The sequence below is a fragment of the Schistocerca americana genome, chromosome 6, assembly GCF_021461395.2.
Source record: "Schistocerca americana isolate TAMUIC-IGC-003095 chromosome 6, iqSchAmer2.1, whole genome shotgun sequence".
Taxonomy (NCBI): domain Eukaryota; kingdom Metazoa; phylum Arthropoda; class Insecta; order Orthoptera; family Acrididae; genus Schistocerca; species Schistocerca americana.
The window spans coordinates 297,466,303-297,490,024 of NC_060124.1; the positions used below are offsets into that span (position 1 = coordinate 297,466,303).

Sequence of the window (23,722 nt, forward strand, 5' to 3'; positions counted from 1 at the left end):
ATGAACAACCATGATAAACTGCAAGAACCTACACCAAAGTTAAGAAATATCTGCAACAATGAGAGTGAAAAGTAAGAATGGCAACAAAGAAAGTGATAAGAAATAACTGCAACAAAGACAATAGAATTAAACACTGCAACAAAGAAATTAGTAAGAAACAACTTCAGTGGAGACATACATTACCCTTTGCAGAGAATACAGTACTATGTGGTACTAATCAACAGAAGAAAATATCTAACTTTTCTGGATTGGCACTTTTGGAAAAAAAATTTCTATACATTATTAAAAAATTCAGAAGGTGACAGTAAAAGAACTCTGACATGTCCAAACACAAAAGATTAAGGCACTGACCACTGTGCTGTGCTACATTCCATACTGACTGTCAGTGTAATATTTGTGACTCTGGTACCCAAGTAGCAACGATGAACTGGAGCCTTCCAAATTTGGCTTTACGTAATGTTATGCAACATTTACCTAATGTAAGTCAGTCTCTCTGACCACATTAGCTGTATACGTGACACTGAATCGTATTAGTGTGGAAGAAAGCAGTAGGGTTTGGTTAGTGCTGTGTATGAAACGCGCGCGTGCATGTGTGTGTGTGTGTGCGCGTGCGTGTGTGCGTGTGTGTGCGCGTGTGCCCATATCTTTTTCATACTCACCTCAACTGTAGGATATTCAGAGAATCTTGGAGCGGCATCGGCGAAACAACTCAGGACTAATATCACCAATATTAGAGGGTAATATATCATATATGAAATGAATGAAAATGCTGGTTCAAACTGCAAAAAAATAAAAAATTAACACTGTAAAACATATACAGAGGATTTTACTAATACTGCAACTATGCTACTCACACAACACAGAGTACTTTGTCATTAATTTACAAATTGCATAGGCACCAAATCCTCAAACAGGAATTTGCCACAAATCATATTATCTCCTTTTATAGTCAATAATATGGACAGTAAAAATAATTTCATTTCATTTTTACAACAATAAGAAATGGATAGATTGCTTCCTGCAGCATAGAAGAGGTACTGAGTCATAGGCAGGGACATACAAAGCAATTGCTCATCACCACACACACACACACACACACACACACACACACACACACACACACAGCATCTGACATGAGCAGCAGTCTGCTGGGGTAGGTTGTGGGGGTAAGGAGGCAGCATGGAGTGGGTAAAAATAGGGATCGCAAAGCAGATGTGGGGAAGATACTGTGCTGCCAGTGGGAGTATGAAGATACGTCGAGAGGACAGGATTGGTTTCTACGTGCGAAGTCAGGGGGCTGTTCTCGGCAATGAGGATGGCAGACGAGATAAGTAGAGTAGGGGACGAGACTAGTAGGAGTGTTGGTGGGATAGATGGTATGTGTAGTTCTGGAGCGGCAGCAGGGAAGGTGAATAACAAGAGACATGCAGACAGATAGCTTGTTAGTTGTCAGGCCCCACATAGGAAGCAGCACAATGGCTGCTTATTCTGCAGATCACATGGCTGCTTTCACAGGTATTCCTGCCTTTGATAGGGTTGGAAATGCTTGTGGCAGGATTGCACCAAGTGATAGTGGAACAGTGTATAAAGTAAATCTTGCATCTTTATCTATTGTGGAGCAGTGGTGGGGTAGGGAGGGACAAGGATATCGCATAGCTTATGTGGGTGGCAGAATAACACTGTAGGAGTGATGTGGAGGATGATCCATATTTCTGGGCACAAAGAGGATCTGAACCCTATCAGAGAATCTGATTTAGTTTCTCCATTCAAGAAGAGTGCTCTTTTGTTGCCAGGCTGTGGGTGTCATGGAGGGTGACTGAAGAGACAAGGCATGGTATGTGTGTTTCTGTACACGGTTGGGAGGGTAATTTCAGTCTGTGAAGGCCTCAGTGAGACCCTTAGCATATTTGGAGAGGAACTGCTCATCACTACAGATGCAATGATCTTGAGTGGCTCTCTGGAAGGAACTTCTAGGTATGTGACAGGTGGAAGCATTGAAGTGGAGGTATTGGTGGTAGGTTTGATGTGGATGTAGCCATCCTCGAGTTGGAGGTCACCATTGAGAAAGGTGATTTGTGGGTTGAGGATGACCAGGTGAGGCAAATGGGGATGGTGGAGAAGTGTTGAGATTCTGGCAGAGTGTTTATTCGGTGTCTTCACCCTCCATCTGGATCATGGAGATGTCATTAGTGAATCTGAACTGGTGAGTAGTTTACGATTCTGGGTGGTTGGAAAGGATTCCTCTAGATGGCCTGTTAATAGGTTGGCATAGGAAGATGCCTATCACTGCACCACCGAATTGTTTGTAGCTGATGCCTTTGAAGGAAAGGTATTTATATGAGTGAGGATATAGTCTGTCATAGTGGCTATGCAGGAGGCCATAGATTTGGGTCAGTGGGGCACAGGGTTAGGAAGTATTCAATAGCAGTAAGGTCAGGAGCATTGGGGACAGTATAGAAGGATATGGCACTGTCAGTGATTAGCAGGTCAGCAAGTGCTGTGGGGAGTTGGTGGAGGAAATGGATAGTGTCATATATCGAAGGGTAGATTATGTGCAAGAGGCTGAAGGTGTTTATCAATTAGAGCAGACATTGCACAGTAACCTATCACAAGCCACAAAGGAGCATCCTGGGTGGTTGGGTCTATTGACTTTAAGAAGCAAATCATGAAGCATGAGAGGGACTCAGGAGAGATGTTCTGGGACTGATCTAAGGATTTGAGGGGGAACCAAAAATCCTACTATATTTCAAGCATGGGGTCATTGTGGCAGAGTTTCTAGGTGAATGTATCTGATAGTTGGCAGAGCCCCTCCACCAAGTAAACCTTGCAGTTAAAAGCCACAGTGGTGGGGCCTTTGTCAGCAGGTAAGATTTTATGTTTGGGAATATTGATGAGGCATGTTTTGAGGTTCCAAAAATTCTCAACCTTGCCTTGCAATGAGTCCCAAAAATCACTAAATATGGAACCCAGCCCTACAGCCTCAGAAGAAAATGCTATCCACCACGTAAATATTAATCCTGACCTTACAAACCTACCTACCTACCTACCTACCTACCTACCTACCTACCTACCTACCTACCAACAAAGATTTTCCCACTGTTATGAACTGTGGAGATTACCTGCTGGAGGGACTCTGCCTACTGAGAAGTCCACCTACAAACCATGCCAGTGGCCCCACACCTGAAATCCAGCAGGATCGTCAGTCCCTCACATCCCTTGGCCCATTCCATAACCTCTTACCTGACACACTCTCATTTGCCTCGCCCCCACCACTCCCCTCACTCCTATCTTCTATATGCTACCTTACATCCACAAACCCAACCATCCAGGACACCATATTGTGGCCAGTTACTGTGCCCCACAGAGAATCTCTGCTCTCATGGACCAGCACCTTCAGCCTATTACCCTTAACCTATCCTCCTGTGTCTAAGACACCAACCACTTCCTCCACCAACTTTCCACAGTTCATGTTCCTTTAGCACACTAATATCCCCAATGTTCATGCTGCTATTGAACATGACCTTTGCCAACACCCGACTGACTCCGGACCTACAACCCCCTTTGTCGTCACCACGACCCACTATATCATCACTCACAATTACTTCTCGTTCAAAGTCTGCACCTACAAACAAATTTATGGTACAGCAATAGGCACTTGTATGGTACCATCCTATACCAACCTGCTGATGGGTCATCTGGAAGAATCCTTCCCATCCAACCAAAATCATAAACCCCTCATATGTATAAGATTCAATGATATTCATTATTCAGATCGAGGGTGAGGACATCCTAACCCAATTCTTCCAGAACCTCAACAGCTTCTCCTCCATTTACTTCATGTGGCCCTCCTAAACCCAACAAGACCTTCCTCTATGTCAATCTACAACCGAAGGATGGCTATATTAGTACCTAAATGTCAATCTACAACCGAAGGATGGCTATATTAGTACCTAAGTCCACATAAAACCTACCAACAATACCTCCGCTTGAAGAGCTATCACCCATTCCACACCAGGAAGTCCCTCCCATACTGCCTAACCACATGTTGCCTGATCTGTAATCATGTGCAGTACCTCTTAAAATATGCCAGGAACTTCACTGAGGCCTTCACAGACCAAATTATCTTCCCAATGTCGTCTAAAAACAGGTCTCCTAAGCCATGTCTCGCCAATTACCTACCATACCTCACATACCCACAGTCCAGCCCCAAAGGAGCACTCTTCTCTTGACTTAGTACCACCCAAGAGAACACACTACATACTCCACAAGGATTTAGACTCACTCTCATACTGCTCCAAAATGAGAAATTTTGTCCCCACACTTCCTATAGAGGTATTCCACTGGCCACAGGAACTACACAGTATCCTTATCCATGCCTACTCCACCACTGCTCCCAACCCATTGCCTCACGACACATCTCCCCAAAACAGATGTAGCTGCGAGACCTGTCACATGTGTCCTCACTCCCACTTACTTCAGTCCTGTCACAGTTGTCTCTTGCTCCATCAAAGGCAGGGCTTTGTGTAAAAGCAGTAATGTGACCTACAAACTAAGTTGCAACTATTAGGCTGCTTTCCTCACGGAAATGAAAACTAAAAAGCTGTCTGTGTACATGAATGCCAACTGTCAAACTATGTCCAAGAGAAAACTGGACCATCCACTTGCTGAACAGCTGCCCAACACAATGTGCCTCACCTCAATGACTCCTTCACAGCCTGCACCATGTGAATTCTTCCTACCAACATCAGCTTTACTGAAATGCCCAAGTGGGAACTTTCCCTATAATGTATGCTTCATTCCCTTACCCCCTCCCCCAGCATCTCAACCTTCACCAATCCTCCATCTACCTTCGCCCTTCCCTCATCCCACTCCAGCACTACTCATTTTCTTTCCCACGAATGCACCTGCAAGTCTATTCTTCATCTCTACTTCTCTTCTGTCACCGCTGTTCCTTCTCCCCCTGTTCATCATCACAGCCTCCCAACTTGGCACCTAGCAGCCCATCCTACCACACCATGTCATCTCTTTCACCAGCATCCAACCCCAGCATATCACTACTCACATTAAATGCAGTCACAGTCTGGCTCCAGCGCCCAGCGACAGTGGCCATCTGTATGTAAAGTGGTAGTGTGGTTATTATTATTATTATTATTATTATTATTACAATGACTATGATTGTGTGCATATGTTTTCTGTTTTGAGACAATTACCTTTTTGTCAGAGCGCTTAAATGTTTAGCAGAGTACTACATTGTGCCTGTCTGCAACTCAACACCTGGTCTATTTGGAGAGTAGCAACCCATCCTTTTCCCATTATTGTTATTTTATTTAAACTTCAATAGATTGAATTGTTTGTTTTGTAATTTGTAGTAAATAAACATTATTGTTATCGTATGACCAAGGATTCAAGTTTACGCCAAAGACGGCAACCAAGCACAGGTAGTATAATTTTCTTATACTTCAACTTCTTAAACTATCGATTATTTCAATTGTTACCGACATGTTATGAAGAAAAATATAAATTTCTGAACCTTTTTTCAGCACTTCAGCAGCTAAAATTCTGAATAGAAGGAATAGACAATGTTTGTTAGTAAAATTCTTATCACTAACGGTCACCTATAACATGCAGATAAAGTTACCTACATTTTTACTCTTACTTCGTGTCTAAGGGTAACCCAGTGATTCTTTTAAGATTTCAGAATGTTTAACAGTAACGTAAGAATAATTTTACCTCATGCATTTTATCCCCATTAATGAAGAAAAATGCATTTCAGGAAGTATTATACTTTATTTACCTCTAATAACACAAAATACCAAGCTACTTAGTTTTCCTTCATAATGAGTTTCTGCCTAAGGATCATGCCTGATATTATGTCCTGAGAACAGCAGTGTCAGATTCCTAAAGATTAGAGACAGACGGGGATAGTATCAAACTGCTGGATCAGTGGTCCCCACTCCTGAGGCGGATGTCTCCACTGCTATGGTAGGGCAAAGTAACATTTAACACTGTTGTTGTTGTTGTTGTTGTTGTTTTAGTTGTTATTGTTGTTGTTAGCTACATTAGGAAAAGCAGCGACCTTTTGCTTTCAGCTTAACTCTGTTACTACCAAATTTGGAATTAGTGTAAAAAGCAGGAACATACCAACTTATGGAGTAAGGGAAGGAAAAGTATCTAAATCTGACTGGCCTGAGGCAGTATGGAGGTGCAGAGCCCCACATCAGGTTGGCTGATGCTTTAAAGTGCTGGGGGATTGACGGGTTGACAGCAGATAGAGATAAACAGAGCATTGCGGCAACGTTTTAGGGACTCTGGATTTTCATATTCAGAAGAGTTCTCAGCAAGATCACTGGGACACCAACTACTTTTCATCTCATTGCCAGCCTTGGATAAGCTCCATTTTTGGTCTATTTTCTCTCCCAGTGTTTGCACTTTACAAAGCTGCTACTGACTGCTACCTCTATTAGCTCTCTCCCACGAACACTGACACAAACTTCTGTTGTGCCAATGGTTCAATTGTTTGCTTTTTTTTAATATTTATAAGTACCTTCCAGTGTAGTAGCTTAGCCTGAATGCAATAGAAGAGCATTATTCAGACCCTCGAGTTCCTCAAGTCTCCTGTCACAAGTATCCTTATATCAAATCCCAAAACCTGTGCCTCTTATAGGTGCCTTGTGGTTGACATTTGGCACTGATTCAAATAATTAACTGCCACCACTGGAAAATTTGTCTACTGCATTTGTTCCTAACCACTCAGGAACTGCAGAATGACCCGTCATCCCTTTCTCCCTCTCTCTTGTACCAGAACATGACCGCTCTTCCACAATGATTAGGGCCTAAAGAAGTTAGTTGGACTGGTCCGACACAGCTGCAACATTTCCATTACAGCCTTAGTTCAGTGGGCTTTTGAATTGTTGGAAACAGCAGTGGAACACAGAGAGCTGCAAATTTTATAATGTTCAAGATGTACAAATACTGAATCAGATCCACAACCCATTTTCAATTTTTCCACTATCATGTAGATTATGCTCCACCAGTCTTCAAGCACCAGGGACATACACCACTTCTCTTGCAGTTACCGGTTCTTCACAGAGGAATAGTCTACCACTTGGTTCTTTGTCACTGAGATGTGTGACCAGACAAAGTGTGTGTGCCGCCCAACCATTTTCATACGACACCTCCACCGACTCAACACTGACTCCTGCATCATTGTTACCCTTCAAATTCAGAGAATAAATTACTGCACGATGCTACACTTTATCAATGAGCTACACCACTTTATTTTGGTTTCTCTAATAGCATACTATGGCACTGTAGCATGGGGGTTTCATTCATTATGTACCAGGATTGCAAATATGCACCTTCAGGCAAGCAGAAAATTAATGAATTTATTATTCCATTTGAAGTGATAAATGGAACTTTAACTACCCTCTTAATACATGCCATTCCTCATTTAAACAGACATGGTGGTGGTGGTTCACAGATAAAACTGTAATTGCAAGATACCTGAAAAACCAGTTGGCAGGTATCATCAGTCATTAGAAAAAATACATATGGTCAAAATCAATTGCATTTGATTTCACAATAGGGCATCTGTAGTGCCCCTTCAGTAATTGTCCAATTAACACCTCCAAAGTGACATTCTAACCCCATGATCATAGAAGCTTTTCTCATTCCTCCCTTTAAATGCCTGAAACTACCACATCACAGTTGCCAGTTCAAATACATGACAGACGTAAGAGTGTCTCAGCAATAAGCAAACAACTTTCATATCTCTCACACTTTTCTGATGTGTGTTTTAACTTACTGTGTTTTCATAAGTTAATGCTATCTGTGCACGGTACTGCACTGCACCACAAATTGCAAGGAGTAACCAGAATAGGAACAGCAATCCCGATGTTCGCATGCCTCTTTTACGGTTGTAGAAGAGGAGAGCACCAGCTAGGCACTGCAAAAAAAAAAAATATGAAAAGAATAAAAATTAGTGAGCTGTTCTCATTTGTCACACCAACTGACTTGCACAACATTTGTAGAACTGAGTGCTAATGGCACTAACTGAAATAAAAAATTATAATAATGTTCTTGCATTGCAAACAGTCACACATAAAATAATGTTGTCATATTTATTTGGGCAGGAATGAAGCTTCTTTTCTCAAGCAATTTTCCTCAGTAAGAAGAATTACAAATTAGGTATGTAGATTTTATCATCTAAGAAAACTGTTGAAGAGTACAGTATATTATTACTGAAAGGTGTTTATGGTTGTTAACTTTTTCCCATTGTTTCCCTGTCTCTAACATTTCTCTGGAAGACTCCACCAAGTTCTTTTCTTTCAGCTCTTTCTCAGCTGATGTTTATCCTGTCATTTACATAATCCTCTGCAATAATCTCAAGTTCACAATGAATGAGCATTTAGTTGTACATTCTACACCCCTGACCCTCATATTAGCTCCTCATGTTGTGGTTTGTGTGTCTTGTTGTTATACTTCAGAATGTCCCATGAAAACATCTGAAATTTCGCCACTAGAGCAGAAACCAATATCAATGAAGGCTACATTAAATCAACAGCTTTGCTAAAACCTATGCATGAACATGAATTATTACTATTGTTACTACTATTACAGTTATGTTTGTACTTACAAATGTCATAATTTTGATTATAGGAACGAATATGTCTACTGGATGCACATCCTCGTTCAGTGAAATCAGATGAAATGCATTCCCCAGATCTGCGACTGTCAGTACAACTAAAATTAATGTAATGACCTGAAAAAATTAAGAAAACACATTACACTGTACATTACACTGCACATGTGCACATGTGCACATGAAAAAACTGCATGATTGTCTTGTACAGTTTACATACTAGTTTTGTTGCATTCAGCCAGTTCCATGGAACATTCCTTGTTTTGCTGCTTAACAGGTAGTAGGTCTCCAAAGCAGAAAAAGTCCAGAGAAAAACACAAGGTACCCAAACAAGAACAGTCCTTTGGAAGCAATCTGTCAAATCAGGATCCTCTGTGTGCCATGTTAAGTTGGTATCCTAAAAAGAAAGAAAAACAATCACAATGTTTTTCTTACTAACTACTTAGTGTTTTTGACTACGAAGTACACAATTTTCAGGTAACATTATGTATTACACTTACAATCAGTCTTTGCAGTTAAAAATCTATAGAATATAAGCCTCTTTTACAGCTATATATAAGTGTGATAGTGCCTCATCCTACACACACACACACACACACACACACACACACACACACACACACACACACACACACACACACACACACGGCATTTCAGAAATTTAGTTCACTCTTCCACATAATGAGAGCAAACTGAAATGCAAGGCAGGCATAACATTTTTTGTGAATTTATCCATGTCATATCCATCTGGGCATCAACAAATTTCACACACACACAGTTTCATTTGGAGTGTTCACAGTTATCTTTTGGTGCTTGTTACTTTTTGTTTATTTGAATCTCTATAATATGAGAATATGAGTTTCTGCAGCCTTTGTGTCTGGCAGCAATGTGTTGTGGTTTGTTGTTTTTTTTTTTTTTTTTTTTTTTTGTGGGGTTTAAGGGCGCTCAACTACTGAGGTCATTAGCACCCAGTCACTGTTGTTAGAGCACATGGAATCTAGTAAAACTCAAGGGGAGGGGGGGACACCAGAAAGTCCTGACAAAGATGCAGATAAAATAAGTAAACAGATTAGATGTCTTTGGACAAGCCAGTCAAAGTTATAAAACGCAGAACACGAGCAGCTGCTCGAGCGTCATCAGCTAAAATATCTGGTAAAGTAGATGGCAGGGACAGGACAACACGAGACTGACTAAAGTGGGGACACGACAATAATACATGGCGCACTGTTAACGCTTGACCACAAGGGCACTGCAGGGCTGGGTCACCGGAGAGCAGGTAGCGGTGGCTAAACCGGCAATGCCCAATCCGCAACCTGGTCAGAAGGACCTCTTCTCACCGAGATGGTCGGGAGGAGGTTGTCCAAGCAGTTGGGAGCGGTTTTACTGCCCGGAGCTTGTTTCTTTGGAGGGATGACCAAGCATCCCACCACAACGACACAAGCCTCTTACAAACAACCCCACGAACATCAGATGATGGGACACAATGGGAGGCTGGCCGAGGCAGGAGGACTGCAGCCTTGGCTGCAGCATCTGCAGCCTCATTCCCAGGCACTCCTACATGTCCGGGAACCCACAGAAAGCTGACAGGAGAACCATTATCAGCGAAAGAATGGAGGGACTGCTGGATCCGTTGCACCAAGGGATGGACCGGATAGGGAGCGCCAAGGCTCTAAAGAGCACTGAGGGAATCAGAGCAGAGTACATATGATGAATGGCGATGGCGGCAGGCATACTGAGCGGCCTGATGGAGAGCAAAAAGCTCGGCCGTAAAGCTGGAACATTGGTTGAGGAGCCGGTATTTAAAGGTGGCGGCCCCGACGACAAAGGCACAGCCGACACCATCGTCAGTTTTGGAGCCATCGATGTAAATAAAGGTGTGACCGGCAAGTCAAGCACGAAGTTCAACAAACCGTGAGCATTACACTGCAGCTGGAGTACCCTCCTTCGGGAGTGAGCTGAGGTCGAGATAAATATGAATCGGAGCCTGGAGCCAAGGTGGTGTCGAGCTCTCACCCTCGCTGAAGGTGGTAGGGAGGGCAAAATCCAATTGTCGAAGCAGGCGACGGAAGCGGACTCCAGGGGGCAGCAGGGCAGACACATACAACCCGTACTGACGGTCAAGAGAATCGGCAAAGAAGGACTGATAAGAGGGGTGGTCGGGCATTGACAACAGCCGGCAGGCATACCGACAGCAGTACGTCGCGCCGGTAGGTCAATGGCGCTCCAGGAGGCATGTTCTCTGGGCACTGCAGTAGATCGCGAAGTCATCGACAAAGAGAGAGCCTGCGACATTAGGTGGAATGCAATCCATAATTGGATTGATCACGATGGCAAAAAGGGCTACGCTCAAGGCGGAGCCCTGAGGCACTCCGTTCTTCTGGAGGAAGATGTCTGACAATACGGAACCCACATGTACCCTAAACTTTCGATCCGTTAAAAAGGAATCAATAAAAAGGGGCAGGCGACCGCGTAGGCCCCACCTGTGCATAGTGCGGGAGGATACCTCCTCTCCAACAGGTATCATAAGCCTTCTCCAAATCGAAGAATACGGCTACCGTTTGGCGCCTTCGCAAAAAGTTGTTCATGATGAATGTCGACTAGGTCACAAGGTGGTCAACAGCGGAGCGGCGGCGACGAAAGCCGCATTGGACATTGGTAAGTAGTCGTCGAGATTCAAGAATCCAAACTAACTGAGCATTAACCATGCGCTCCATCACCTTACAGACACAGCTTGTAAGAGAAATTGGGCGGTAACTAGAAGGAACGTGTCTATCCTTCCCGGGTTTGGGTATAGGAACGACGACGGCGTCACGCCAACGCATGGGGACCTGACCTTCGGTCCAGACGCGATTGTAGGTACGAAGAAGGAAGCTTTTGCCCGCCGGAGAAAGGTGTGCCAGCATCTGAACGTGAATGGCATCTGGCCCCGGAGCAGAGGACCGGGACAGTGCAAGCACACGTTCGAGTTCCCGCATAGTAAAGGGGGCATTACAAGTTTCCAGATTCAGCGAGTGGAAGGAAGTTCACCGAGCCTCTTCTGCCTCTTTCCTGGGAAGGAAGGCAGAGTGGTAATGGGCGGAGCTTGAAACCTCCGCGAAAAACCGGCCGAAGGCGTTGGAGACAGCCACAGGATCAACAAGGACCTTATTACCCGAGGTCAGGCCAGGTACCGAGGAGTGGGCCTTAATGCCCGACAGCCGGTGCAGGCCACGCCAAACAACAGAAGAGGGAGTAAAACTGTTAAAGGAGCTGGTGAAAGAGGCCCAACAAGCTTTTTTGCTGTCTTTGATGACTCTACGGCTTTGCGCTCGGAGTCGTTTGTATCCAATACAATTCACCAACGTAGGATGCAGCGAAAGGTGCGTAAAGCACGTCGTCGAGCACGGATAGCGTCTCTACAAGCCTCATTCCACCAGGGGACGGAAACGCGACGTGAAGAGGTAGTATGAGGAATGGAACGTTCGGCAGCATTGACGATAACAGCTGTGAGGTATTCGACCTGACTGTCACAATTGAGAAAATCGTGGTCCGGAAAGGTCGCCAGGGAGGAGTAAAGTCCCCAGTCAGCTTTCGGTATGTTCCAGCTCGAAGGACGTGGGGATGGGGTGTGGTGCAGGAGACGAATGACACAGGGGAAGTGGTCGCTCGAATAGGTGTCAGAAAGGACATACCACTCGAACCAACGGGCAAGAGTGGTAGAACAGATCAAGAGGTCCAAGTGGGAGTAGGTATGAGTAGAGACCGAGAGGAAAGTCGGGGCGCCAGTATTGAGGCAGTCAAGATTGAGATGGTTGAAGACATCTGCCAAGAGTGAGCCTCTCTGACAGGATGCAGGAGAGTCCCAAATGGGATGATGGGCATTGAAGCGGCCGAACAATAAAAACGGCGGAGGAAGCTGAACAATCTGGTGCATCATGTCAGCCCGACTAACTGCGGATGACAATGGAATGTAGATGGTACAAACTGAAAAAGTAAAAGCAGAAAGAGTAATACGGACACCTATTGCTTGGAGTGGGGTGGTCAATGGGATGGGACGGTAATAGACATCGTCCCGAATGAGCAACATGACCCCACCATGAGCTGGGATACCGTCCACAGGGGTGAGGTCATACCGCTCCAAGGTATAGTGGGTGAAAGCAATACGGTCAGTCAGGCGCAACTTGGTTTCCTGGAGACCAAAGACGAGCAGACAGTGCAGGCGGAGGAGCAGTTGTAATTCCTCCTGATTAGATCGAATACCTCTTATATTCCAATGTAATAAGGCCATCGCTAGTCAAAAAGGAGGGGGAACGGGACGGGGGAAGAGCTGGTCACCTCGACGGCCGCGGAGGGCCAGGTATCGAGGGAACAACGCTACAACCGGCGGGAGGCGGATCCTGTTCCATCGAGTCGTCGCCAGCTGCGGCCGCTGTCCCGGGTTTTGTAGGAGGGGCAGCATCATTTGCCGATGAGGGGCCAGCTGAGCGCCTGGCAGCAGAGCGTCCCGGCGAAACTGAGGACGGCCGGGAGAAGCGACTCACGGATGGAGCGTCAGACGAAACGCGCCAGGGTGGAGAGGGGGATAGAGGCTTCTTCTTAGAGGCCTTCTTGGAAGTCCGAGGAGGCACAGGGATGGTGGGCTGGACCCGAAGAAGGTCCTCACGCGCAGGGTCCGTTTTGGAACGCCGGACCTCGGAAGCTGGGGTCCGGAACGTTTCCCCGATGGACGCCTGAGAAGAGGATCGCGTCTCAGGCGGCGGGGGGGGTGGGGGGGTGGGGGGGGGGGGTGGCCCCTGGGGCAGAGGGGGTGGGGGCCGTGGGGGAGGAGGATTTGGAAGGGAGGGATTTGGGATGCGGAGGCATAGACCCCGGATGGGGGGAGGAGGTGGAGGGGGGACAGGATAGGGGTGAGAATACCGTGGAAGGAGTGGACACGACTGAGGCAAACGAAGTGGTCAACGTCACGGAATGGAGGCGGTCATACTTCTTCCTGGCCTCAGAATGAGAGAGACGATCCAAAGTTTTGAGTTCTTGAATCTTCTTCTCCTTCTGATACGCGGGGCAGTCTAAGGATCTAGGCGAGTGGATGCCAGGACAATTAACACACCGAGGTGGTGGGGTGCATGTATGTTCCTCACGAAGAGGATGTCCACAATTGCCACAAAGGGGCTCAGCCTCACACCGTGACGACATGTGCCCAAAGCGCAAACACCAAAAACATCGCATAGGAGGCGGGACGTAAGGTCGCACATCGCACAGGTAGCACATCACCTTTACCTTCTCCGGGAGAACGTCCCCCTCGAAGGCGAGGATAAAGGCCTCGGTGTCGATGCGACGGTCTTTGGGGCCGTGCTGGACTCGCTGGACGAAATGCACGCCTCGGCGCTCCAGGTTGGCCCTGAGCTCCTCATCAGATTGCAGCAGGAGGTCCTGATGAAAAATAACCCCCTGCGTCCTATTCAGTGCCAGATGCGGGGCAATGGACACTGGGATGTGCCCTAGTCGGTCGCACGCCTGGAGTGCCGCCGACTGTGTGGCGGAGGTGGTCTTTATAAGAACGGACCCCGAACGCATTTTGCTGAGAGCCTCGATTTCCCCGAAGATGTCCTCGATGTGCTGAACAAAGAACATGGGCTTGGAGGTGGCGAACGTCCCCCCATCGGTCCGAGAACAGACCAAATAGCGGGGGGAAGTACTTTGCCCCAAGCCGGCGGGCCTGTCCTTCCTCCCAGGGAGTGGCCAAGGGGTAAATGGCAGGAGAACCAGAACCAGAGACAGTACTTTTCTTTTTGAAAGACTCGGCTGCAGAGCGACCTGATACATGTTGACGTTTCATCTGCGAAATGTCCGCCCCGATACCACCCACTCCGACCAGGGGCTCTCCCCACGGGCGCCACCCAGCCTCAGCAAGGGCCACCTGGCAGGATGACCGTTTCCGGGAGTCCTGATGCCCCAAGGAGACGGGCATCTACTCCTTGGCCGATGTGGGGAGGGTGCAGCTCAGGTATCGGCAGTACGATCCCTGTGTTGTCAGGGGGCTACAACCTAGAGGGTACACGACGACCCCACCACAACGGGCTGGCTACCGTGCTGGATTTCTGGTGCCATGGAAAGTCCATCATGAGCGTAGGTGCAGATGGGGACGCACTATGGGCGTAACTTTTACAACCCATCAGGCGTTTAGGCCCAATTTGATGAGTAGTGGGTATGGTTACAACGCCGTTACAATGCTGAGTGCCAAGGTCTTAGTGCACCGAGGACCAGTGGTACACCACGTAAGGCGTCCTTCTCCAAAACGCTCGTACTTCTGTAGAATTTTGAAAAATGGAGGTCAAACCCCAAGGTGGACCATTACATGGAAGGCCGAAACAGTTGAAACTCCTTTTAGTCGCCTCTTACGACAGCCAGGAATACCTCGGGCCTGTTCTTACCCCGGACCCGCAGGGGGCGTGTTGCGGCTTTTTATCCATTGACTTGTATCAGCAGCAAATTCACCAGTTTCAGAAAAATCATCTGATATATCTGATCCTTTGTGCCTACCATATCCTCCATTTTTGAATTTAGTTATCTTCCTGTGGTATCACAGTAGCTTAGTATATTGTGAATATATCTATTCTGTTATTCAATGTGTAGAATGGGTTGTCTTTCATACCATAATGTTTTAGTTACATACCAATTTAGCATCTAATAACTTGATTTAAAGACTTTTGCAAGATTTCAGAAAATGTAAACAAGTAATTTTTTGTACCATTTTTATGCACTAACACTACATTTCCCAACACATCAGCACAACAAACCACAGTTACCATACTGCTGATACAAAAGTAATGACATTATCCTAGCTTTCAGAACTTAAAGAATCATGTTAACGTACAAGATCTTTATTTCCTACTGAGATGTTCTGTAACTGTGAAACAGACTCATTCCAAACAGCATAAGGTCACAATTATGACCCAGGAAACATGCAACTAACATTTCTATCATGGACGAGCTCTTCAGGTATCTGCTCTAAGTGATTGGTGAGTCTCTTAACTCAGGAAACACTGCCTGCACTCCACACACAGCCAGTCACCTAGATAGTAGCCTCCAGCACGTAGTGCATCTCCGACCCACTTAAGGGGGGACCCTAAAATTCTCCACCCTATGGCAGGTGTGCAGGAGGTTCTTGCTAAACTTGTCACGGAGCTTTGGAAGTGTTTGGTTGAAGTCTACTAAGTTCAGAACCAAAGGTCCCTGAGCAGTTCTGGGTACAATGTGACACGTTGTCAACTTCTTTGAAACCCTATGAGTGAAACTGGTCTTCTCAATCCTCTTTGCTGAAACTTCATGAGCAACACTGACCATTTCAGCAACTGGCAGAGAGGCTTGAAAAGATCAAAGTATAACCTCAGGTCCCCAGTGACATCATTCATTCCAACATGCATCACATTCTGCATTTGGAAGCACCTTCTTTCCCCAAATGAATTCCAGAATAGCCTCTTCAATATGTTAAATGAGGCCTCCAGATATACACACAGAAAGCACATGGTGATCCCTCCCATCTATTGCTGTTATTTATCTAAAGGGTAAAATTATTTGCAGTACTTCTGAACTGCTGATGATTAACACATCCCAATACTTTTGAATTTGCCTCCCCTTGACACAGAGCACAGAATGTTTCTCAACAGATCACTTGTGCACTCTGGCTGCAAGTTCAGTTTCAGTGGAAGACAGAACATCCAACTGGTTGGTAAGAGTTATGGGTGTAATACTTTTGAGTTCTCCCTGGTCCCTGCCTCCTCTGTAATGGACCTATGCAACCACCAATGACAACCTACTCACACTATACTGTTTGGGAGGATAGTACCTGCAATACCTTTGATATCTCTAGAACATTTCTCAGCATTCTGCCTAACACACCCATTCAGAGCAGCTTCCACTTGCTCGACAGATTTCACATTTCCAGCTGGTTACGAACAGCAACTTACTCACTGCGTGCCCGAGAACAGCATTCACTATGAGCTACATTTTTATTGATGCAATGTTCATCTTAACATTAAATAGCTAACTTCAAATTAACCTTGCTGATATTGTTTTATTTTCAGAATCTGTTACTCTGTAAACACTGCAAGTTCCCTTTAAGATAGGAGGCTATTAAGCTCAAGAATGTGGTTTCTGTAACAAAAGAAAACCTCCAGTGTTTTGGTAACAATGTCAGTGTATGAGAAAGACCCTTCACTACACAGCTTTTCATATCTGCAAAGTGGAATGAAATGAAATTTTCTCAGTGTCTTTGCCATTTTAACCTTTAAGACCCCTTTACACAAGTGCAATGCTGCATATCTAAAACTGTGCGCAAGAATTTGCCACTAGTCCACACCACTGTCAACTTGGATGACACATTCATCGTGTACACAGAAACTTCAGTTTGGCATGAAGTGCCATCTTTCAAGAGTCTGTGCACATGGCAAAAATGAAAATTATATATATAAAAATAGAGGGAAACATTCCACGTGGCAAAAATTATATATAAAAACAAAGATGAGGTGACTTACCGAACGAAAGCGCTGGCAGGTCGATAGACACACAAACAAACACAAACACACACACAAAATTCAAGCTTTCGCAACAAACTGTTGCCTCATCAGGAAAGAGGGAAGGAGAGGGAAAGACGAAAGGATGTGGGTTTTAAGGGAGAGGGTAAGGAGTCATTCCAATCCCGGGAGCGGAAAGATTTACCTTAGGGGGAAAAAAGGACAGGTATACACTCGCGCACACACACACATATCCATCCACACATACAGACACAAGCAGACATATTTAAAGACAAAGAGTTTGGGCAGAGATGTCAGTCGAGGTGGAAGTGTAGAGGCAAAGAAGTTGTTGAAAGACAGGTGAGGTATGAGTGGCGGCAACTTGAAATTAGCGGAGATTGAGGCCTGGCGGATAACTAGAAGAGAGGATATACTGAAGGGCAAGTTCCCATCTCCACGTGTGAAAGCACCCACGTGATCTACCAACTGACCTGCCTACACTGTGATGCATTCTATGTGGGAATGACCAGCAACAAACTGTCCATTCGCATGAATGGACACAGGCAGACAGTGTTTGTTGGTAATGAGGATCACCCTGTGGCTAAACATGCCTTGGTGCACAGCCAGCACATCTTGGCACAGACAAACTGCACAAAGTAAGGCCAATATTAGACTACTTGAACCAAAGATGTCGTTCAGTACCCATGTGTGAACGTCTTTCAATTGATGAACAGAACTGAGCTATCAAGGCAAGACAGCACACAAAGATAAACCACACAAGTGGGGTTCCATTGCTAATTAACAAGTATGTAATAAGTAATATTATTCTGTATGCACATCTGCAAAAGTATATGACATGGTTCTAGTTTGTTCTCAACTCTTACATTATACAAATTCCAATTACATGTTTTTGTTTCAGTTTCCTGTACAGTTGTTGACAATAAATTACTGTGATGGATTCCACTGTGTATTGGGATAATGGAAAACTTAAGGTTCTGACATCAGATGAATTCATGGCGATGGTTTGCCCTTCAGAGAGTGAAGATGAGCTGGAATTTGACAATTCTGATGAAGATCCAACAATTAATGTCCATGATCTTGAATCTCCAGATAGCGATAGTGACCCTGGAACTGATATCCAAACAGAACCAATTTCAAATATATCCAATACAGCTACAAGAAATGTTCGAAGGAAATTCTCCATCTCCTCTGGAAATTTGAACTAAAATTCCTGTTGCCAAAAGAAGAAATATTAAAAAAACAACAGGTTTTATGGAAAAAGCAATGTTTTCCTTCCTCTCCTGAGAAGTTCCCATTCACAGAAAGAACAAATTACAGCTATCAGTTCTAGAGCTATCTACATTGCACCATTTTTTTAAAATGTTTCCTCAATGATGAAATTATATCAAAAATTGTGGATGAAACAAATTTATATGCTATTCAACAAAATCCAAACAAGCCACTTGATTGTACAAATTATGACATCTACAAATTTTTTACAGCATATGCATCATCAGTGCTTTGACTCCACCAGCCAACATCCATGATCTATTGAATGATGTATTTGGAATTGAGTAGGTAAAACAGACTATGTCACGGAAGTACTTCAAGAGATTGCATAGTACTTTGCTTTTCAGTGACAACCTGAAGCGATCAGACAACCCCCCCCCCCCCCCCCCCCCCCAAGCTCCTGAAAGTGACAAACTACACAAAGTAAGGCCAATATTAGACTACTTGAACCAAAGATGTCTTTCAGTACCCATGTGTGAACGTCTTTCAATTGATGAACAGAACTGAGCTATCAAGGCAAGACAGCACACAAAGATAAACCACACAAGTGGGGTTCCAAATACACTATGCTTTGTGGTGACTTGGGGTTTGCTCACAAATTGAAAATTTCCAGCACACAGCAAAATGACCCTAAATTTCGAGCTGAGGAAGAACCTGATATCGGAGCTAATGGAAATGATGTTATTTGGCTGTCAAGAGAAGTGCCAAGACACCAGAATTACAGGTTACATTTTGACTGATATTATACTTCTCTGGATTTAGTGGTGTATTTGTTCAAGAAAGGAACTCTTGTCTATTGGTACAATTCAATGCAATAGAATTCCTAACTGCAAGTTCAGTGACAAAAAGAACTCAAAAAGGAATCACACAGTTATTCAGAAGAATTCACAACAAATTGAGTCAGTTGACATTTCTACTGTTTTGACAACAATGCTAGTTTTCTCTCCACTTTTGTTGGAAAACTTCCAAAATAAGAAGTGAGAAGATTTGATTCAAGTAAAAGGAGCACATATTGGTGCCTTGTACAGCAGCAGTCTCTGTATACAATTCCCACATGGGAAATGTTTATTTGCTTGACAACAATATAGGAAGACACCATATCAAGATAAGATCAAAGAGATGGTATCTTCGTCTATTTTTTCAACCTGCTTGATACAATGGTAATAAATTAATGGATACTGTACTGAAGAATGTTTCTTGAAAGAGCACCAACACACACACACACCCATGAATCAAGAGAGGTTTAGGATTCAGTTAGCCCACACTCTATGCCAGGGGCCAAGAAAGCATGGAAGACCAAGCAGCTTGGACCCAACAGAGGGCAAGAGAATGAAAGTTAAATCATTTTCACTACCATTAAAAGATGTACGACTGGATCCAGTAAACCAATGGTCAATTTGGAATGAGAAAAGAACATGAAAAATCCAGAGTGCAAAGGCTACACATTTGTTTCATGTGAAACATGTAATGTAAATTTGTGTTCGAATAAAACAAATAACTGTTTCACCTCATTTTACTAAAAATGAAATCTCTTAAACTTATTCTGATTACAATGTATTTAAGTTTTTTCTCTATTGTTGCAATTTTGATAGTTTTGTTTCAACATTTTGTTTTATAAGAAAAATATGAAAATATTCATTTGAATGAGGAAAATAACTGTTCCACCTCATTTTATGGATGTAAAGTCACTTAGTTGCACGCAAAGACACTCCTAGTAAATTGTTCACTATTTTTGTTAAGTCTATAGTTTAGAAATTTTTCAGCGTTTTGCTCTTGAATTATCACTTGGTTCGATTATGAATGATCTGCTTTGCATATGTTCCAAGTGTCAAAGAATAAAACTCATCACTTAATTCCACTATATATGCGCAGCACTGAATATGTACAAAGTGTCAAAAACTGTAAGTGGAAAATTTTTAAAAACATTTTTCCTATTTTCTGTAACCCGTCATAAATGTGTATCAAATTATAGTTACTGAGAAGAAGAAAAATCGCATGATGAAGGGATAACAATTGTTTAAGTTGGAATCTAAATGGAATCCCATACGACAGTTATAATGTGCGGTAAACAAAATATTGCAGTACTGAAGTTTAATTCTTGACCTAGAAGAAACAGGTCAATAAACATAAAAAGTGTTTATAACGTAGCCATAACTTGAGTACCTACTCGACAATAATAAAGAAATGATTTTCTAAGGAGATATTGCTGTGTACACTTACAGAATACACAGCTGTAGCTTACAATCTTATATGAAATATTTTACGCACAACATACTGAAGCAACCGAAAATTCTCGATAATAGGGTATTTGTTTTCTTAAAATCTTCTTAAATTGTTGTCATTTTAGGCTCCTAATATAGTTTTTTTTCCTCTGTAATTTTAGTACTCTTGTATAAAAACCGAAAAGAAATTCAAATAATTTGAAAGCTCGCTAAAATGCTCTGTTCAGGTCTTTTATACCTATGACGTCACTGACTAGCTCGCTGCTCCTCCTGTCGTAAAATGGGCACTGGATTACATGCATTTGCATCTTTGGCTCCTTTTCACCGGTTATTACATATTTTAACTAGGAACTAGCGGTGATGCATATTTTCGCTCCATGTTTACAATATTTTAATTAGACGGGCGGTCTCTAGCCCGATCTGGTTCTGATGTCTCACAGATTGACCGCGACCTAGAACTGCGTTCAATCGCTAATCGAGAGGCCACTGTCTAGCGAAATCATTACAGATGAGGAACAGGAAAAGGTAGACAAGCGTCAATGCTACCGCACCCGCGCCCCCGGTTAATCTGAAGCGATGTCATAACGTACGCGACGGCAACAACTAAATTAGCTTTTAGTCGCACGTCCATTGTTTCAGTTTATCTTTCTATTTACTTGTTCACAGTTACCGTGTGCACCGCTGTCGTGTGTAACGTGTTGTGCGCCATGTCGCCCGAATAAAGAAACGTTTCGTGGATAGCTGATCATCCTGGAACATTTACATATGACGGAATTTTTTTATACTGTCGAGTTTGCGAGAAAAACGTTTCGTGCAAAGAGTGTTTCAAATAGGCCAGCATATCAAGACAAGTCTTCATATCGCAGGAGTGCAGAGGAAAGGACCACGACAACTTCTGACAACAGCAAGTTGCAGCAGCAAAGATTTGTCCAAAGGTAACAAAAAAGGTCGGTTTAACATGGAGCTATGTGAAGCATTCATTGCTAGCAATATTCATCTTCACAAACTTACAAACTATCTTCAAAGGCTTCCTGCGCAAATATTGTTTAAATCAAAATATACCAGATGAATCAACAATGCGTAAAATAACATACCGACAATTTACGTAAGTGTTCTGGAAGAAATACGCAATGCATTCAAGGATAGCATTACCTGGATTTCAGCTGAAGAAACTATGGACACTTGTGGCAGTTACACTGCGCTTTAAAGGAAGAGCCTCCTCTTTCCTATTTAGCGGCCTGCAAAGAAGTAAATCATTCTACGATAGCCAGATTTGTGAATGAAGGTGTTAGAAAAATATTTCCAGAATCTTCTGCATGAAAGGGCGTGTGTGTATTTCAGATGCTGCTCCCTATATGATCAAAGAAGGAAAAGCCCTCCGCGTATTTTATCGAAATTTGGTTCACAGAGTGCGTCGCTTTGCTGAAGAAGTAAGTTCCACGTTTGTGAATGTAAATAATCTGGTTTCATCCACAAAGAAAGTGTTTCTGAAGACTCCTGCTCTTATTAAACCTACAAAGAAAAACTACCAAATGTGCCTTTACCTGGGTCAAAGCTGTGGTTTTTTATTTTCCGAGACCATTAGAAGGGTAGTAAAAGACTTCGATAGTGCACAAGTTTTGTCAGTTTGCCACCGCATGGAAGCTTTTACTGATTCCGGTATTACGAGAGAGACTGCTGTGATCAGCTCTCATTTTTCCCATATACCTGCAAGTGTTAAAAAGCTTGAAACTCAAGATTTGGCGTTGAATTAATCCATTCAGTTAATGAATAAAATTGTTTTAGTAAACTCCTCGTTGCCAAGAAAACTTAAAGAAAAGTTTGAACCTTTCTGCCAAATGGATAGTTTTATTAACGGGACGGGTGAACTTTTACCAGAAACACTAAATGCCAACATAGCACCCAAATTCAAATACTGCCCAGCTACTTCAGTTTATGTAGAAAGGTCCGTTTCTGCTTATAAAAATGTTTTGAGTGATCGAAGACCCAATCTTACCACCGAACATTTGGAACAGTATTTGGTCATTTATGTTTACAGTACTAGAAAAATTTAAAATAAATTGTAAATGATGCTTTGGTCCAGTTGTATTAATTAAAAGTTAATGCTGTTCAAAAAATTCGTGATTGTATGTTGTTTTTTTAAACAACATATTACGGAGTTTTTGAGCGTGCCCCTTTGCATGTGATCTCTGTATGTCGGTCCAACATATCGATTGTTCCGCTAGGCTTACTCGTATCGCTTCCACTTGTTACCGACAACAATAGCAAAGAAGGAACATGAAACACAGCGTTCGTCCCCATTTTGCAAATTTTTAGAAAATAATCTCAGAAAGGCCCCTTCCTAACCTCTACCAGAAAGTATTCAGAAGATGGTATTAGCGTTCTAAATGTACCGATTTTTCGCGTGGCCGGCACTCTCCTCGTAACTGACACGCAGAAGTTCGACTTCGAGATATAATGCACGCAGCAACTACCATGTTTTTTTATTATTTGGTCTTGCATATTTCGACACTTTTCAGGCAGTTTTTAAGCATTTTTCCATGCACATTTTCATGCATATTTTAATTTTTTTATGATGCATATACTCCGGTCTGTAATGCTAATTCACAGAGATGTGTTGTTTTGGAACTTACGTTTCGGAAATTGGTTTACAAATGTATAGGACCACATTGAACAAATACGTCTATAATAACTGGTGAAATATTGTTTTAGAGTGTTCCAGAGAATGAGAACATGTGTAAAATGTGATTAGACTCTACAGGCAAATTGTAGACGCTCGAGTTCACTAAATTAAAAATGAGTTGCATTGTGAAGTTAATTTACCTCCGAGATATTCCCCCAAGAGGGCTCACCGCTCTTTCGCGGGTTCCTGCTTGGCTACCTTTGCAACATCTTTTCCCTTCCGTGCTGCATGTCTATCCTCTTGCTGTTTTCCCCTTCCTTAGGAAACATGTCTGGGATGTTATTGGGAATGTGTTCTGCATATTCAGTCACCGATACCAGAACAGTTTCTCCACTGCCTTTCGTTCGTTCTTTCTTTTTTCGTTCCCTTCCCCTATCCTTCCTCCGCTTCGGCG

General features: G+C 43.5%; 1 protein-coding gene across 1 annotated transcript in view; it reads right to left on the reverse strand.

Annotated features, from left to right (window-relative positions):
- Window positions 1-23,722, reverse strand: part of LOC124619877 (multidrug resistance-associated protein 1) — a gene marked incomplete in the record, with an annotated part of 365,477 nt that overhangs the window by 161,461 nt on the left and 180,294 nt on the right. Inside the window, 4 exon segments of the mRNA XM_047146501.1 lie at window positions 660-779; window positions 7,805-7,945; window positions 8,636-8,761; window positions 8,862-9,038. Of these exon segments, the coding sequence (XP_047002457.1) occupies window positions 660-779; window positions 7,805-7,945; window positions 8,636-8,761; window positions 8,862-9,038 (564 nt within the window).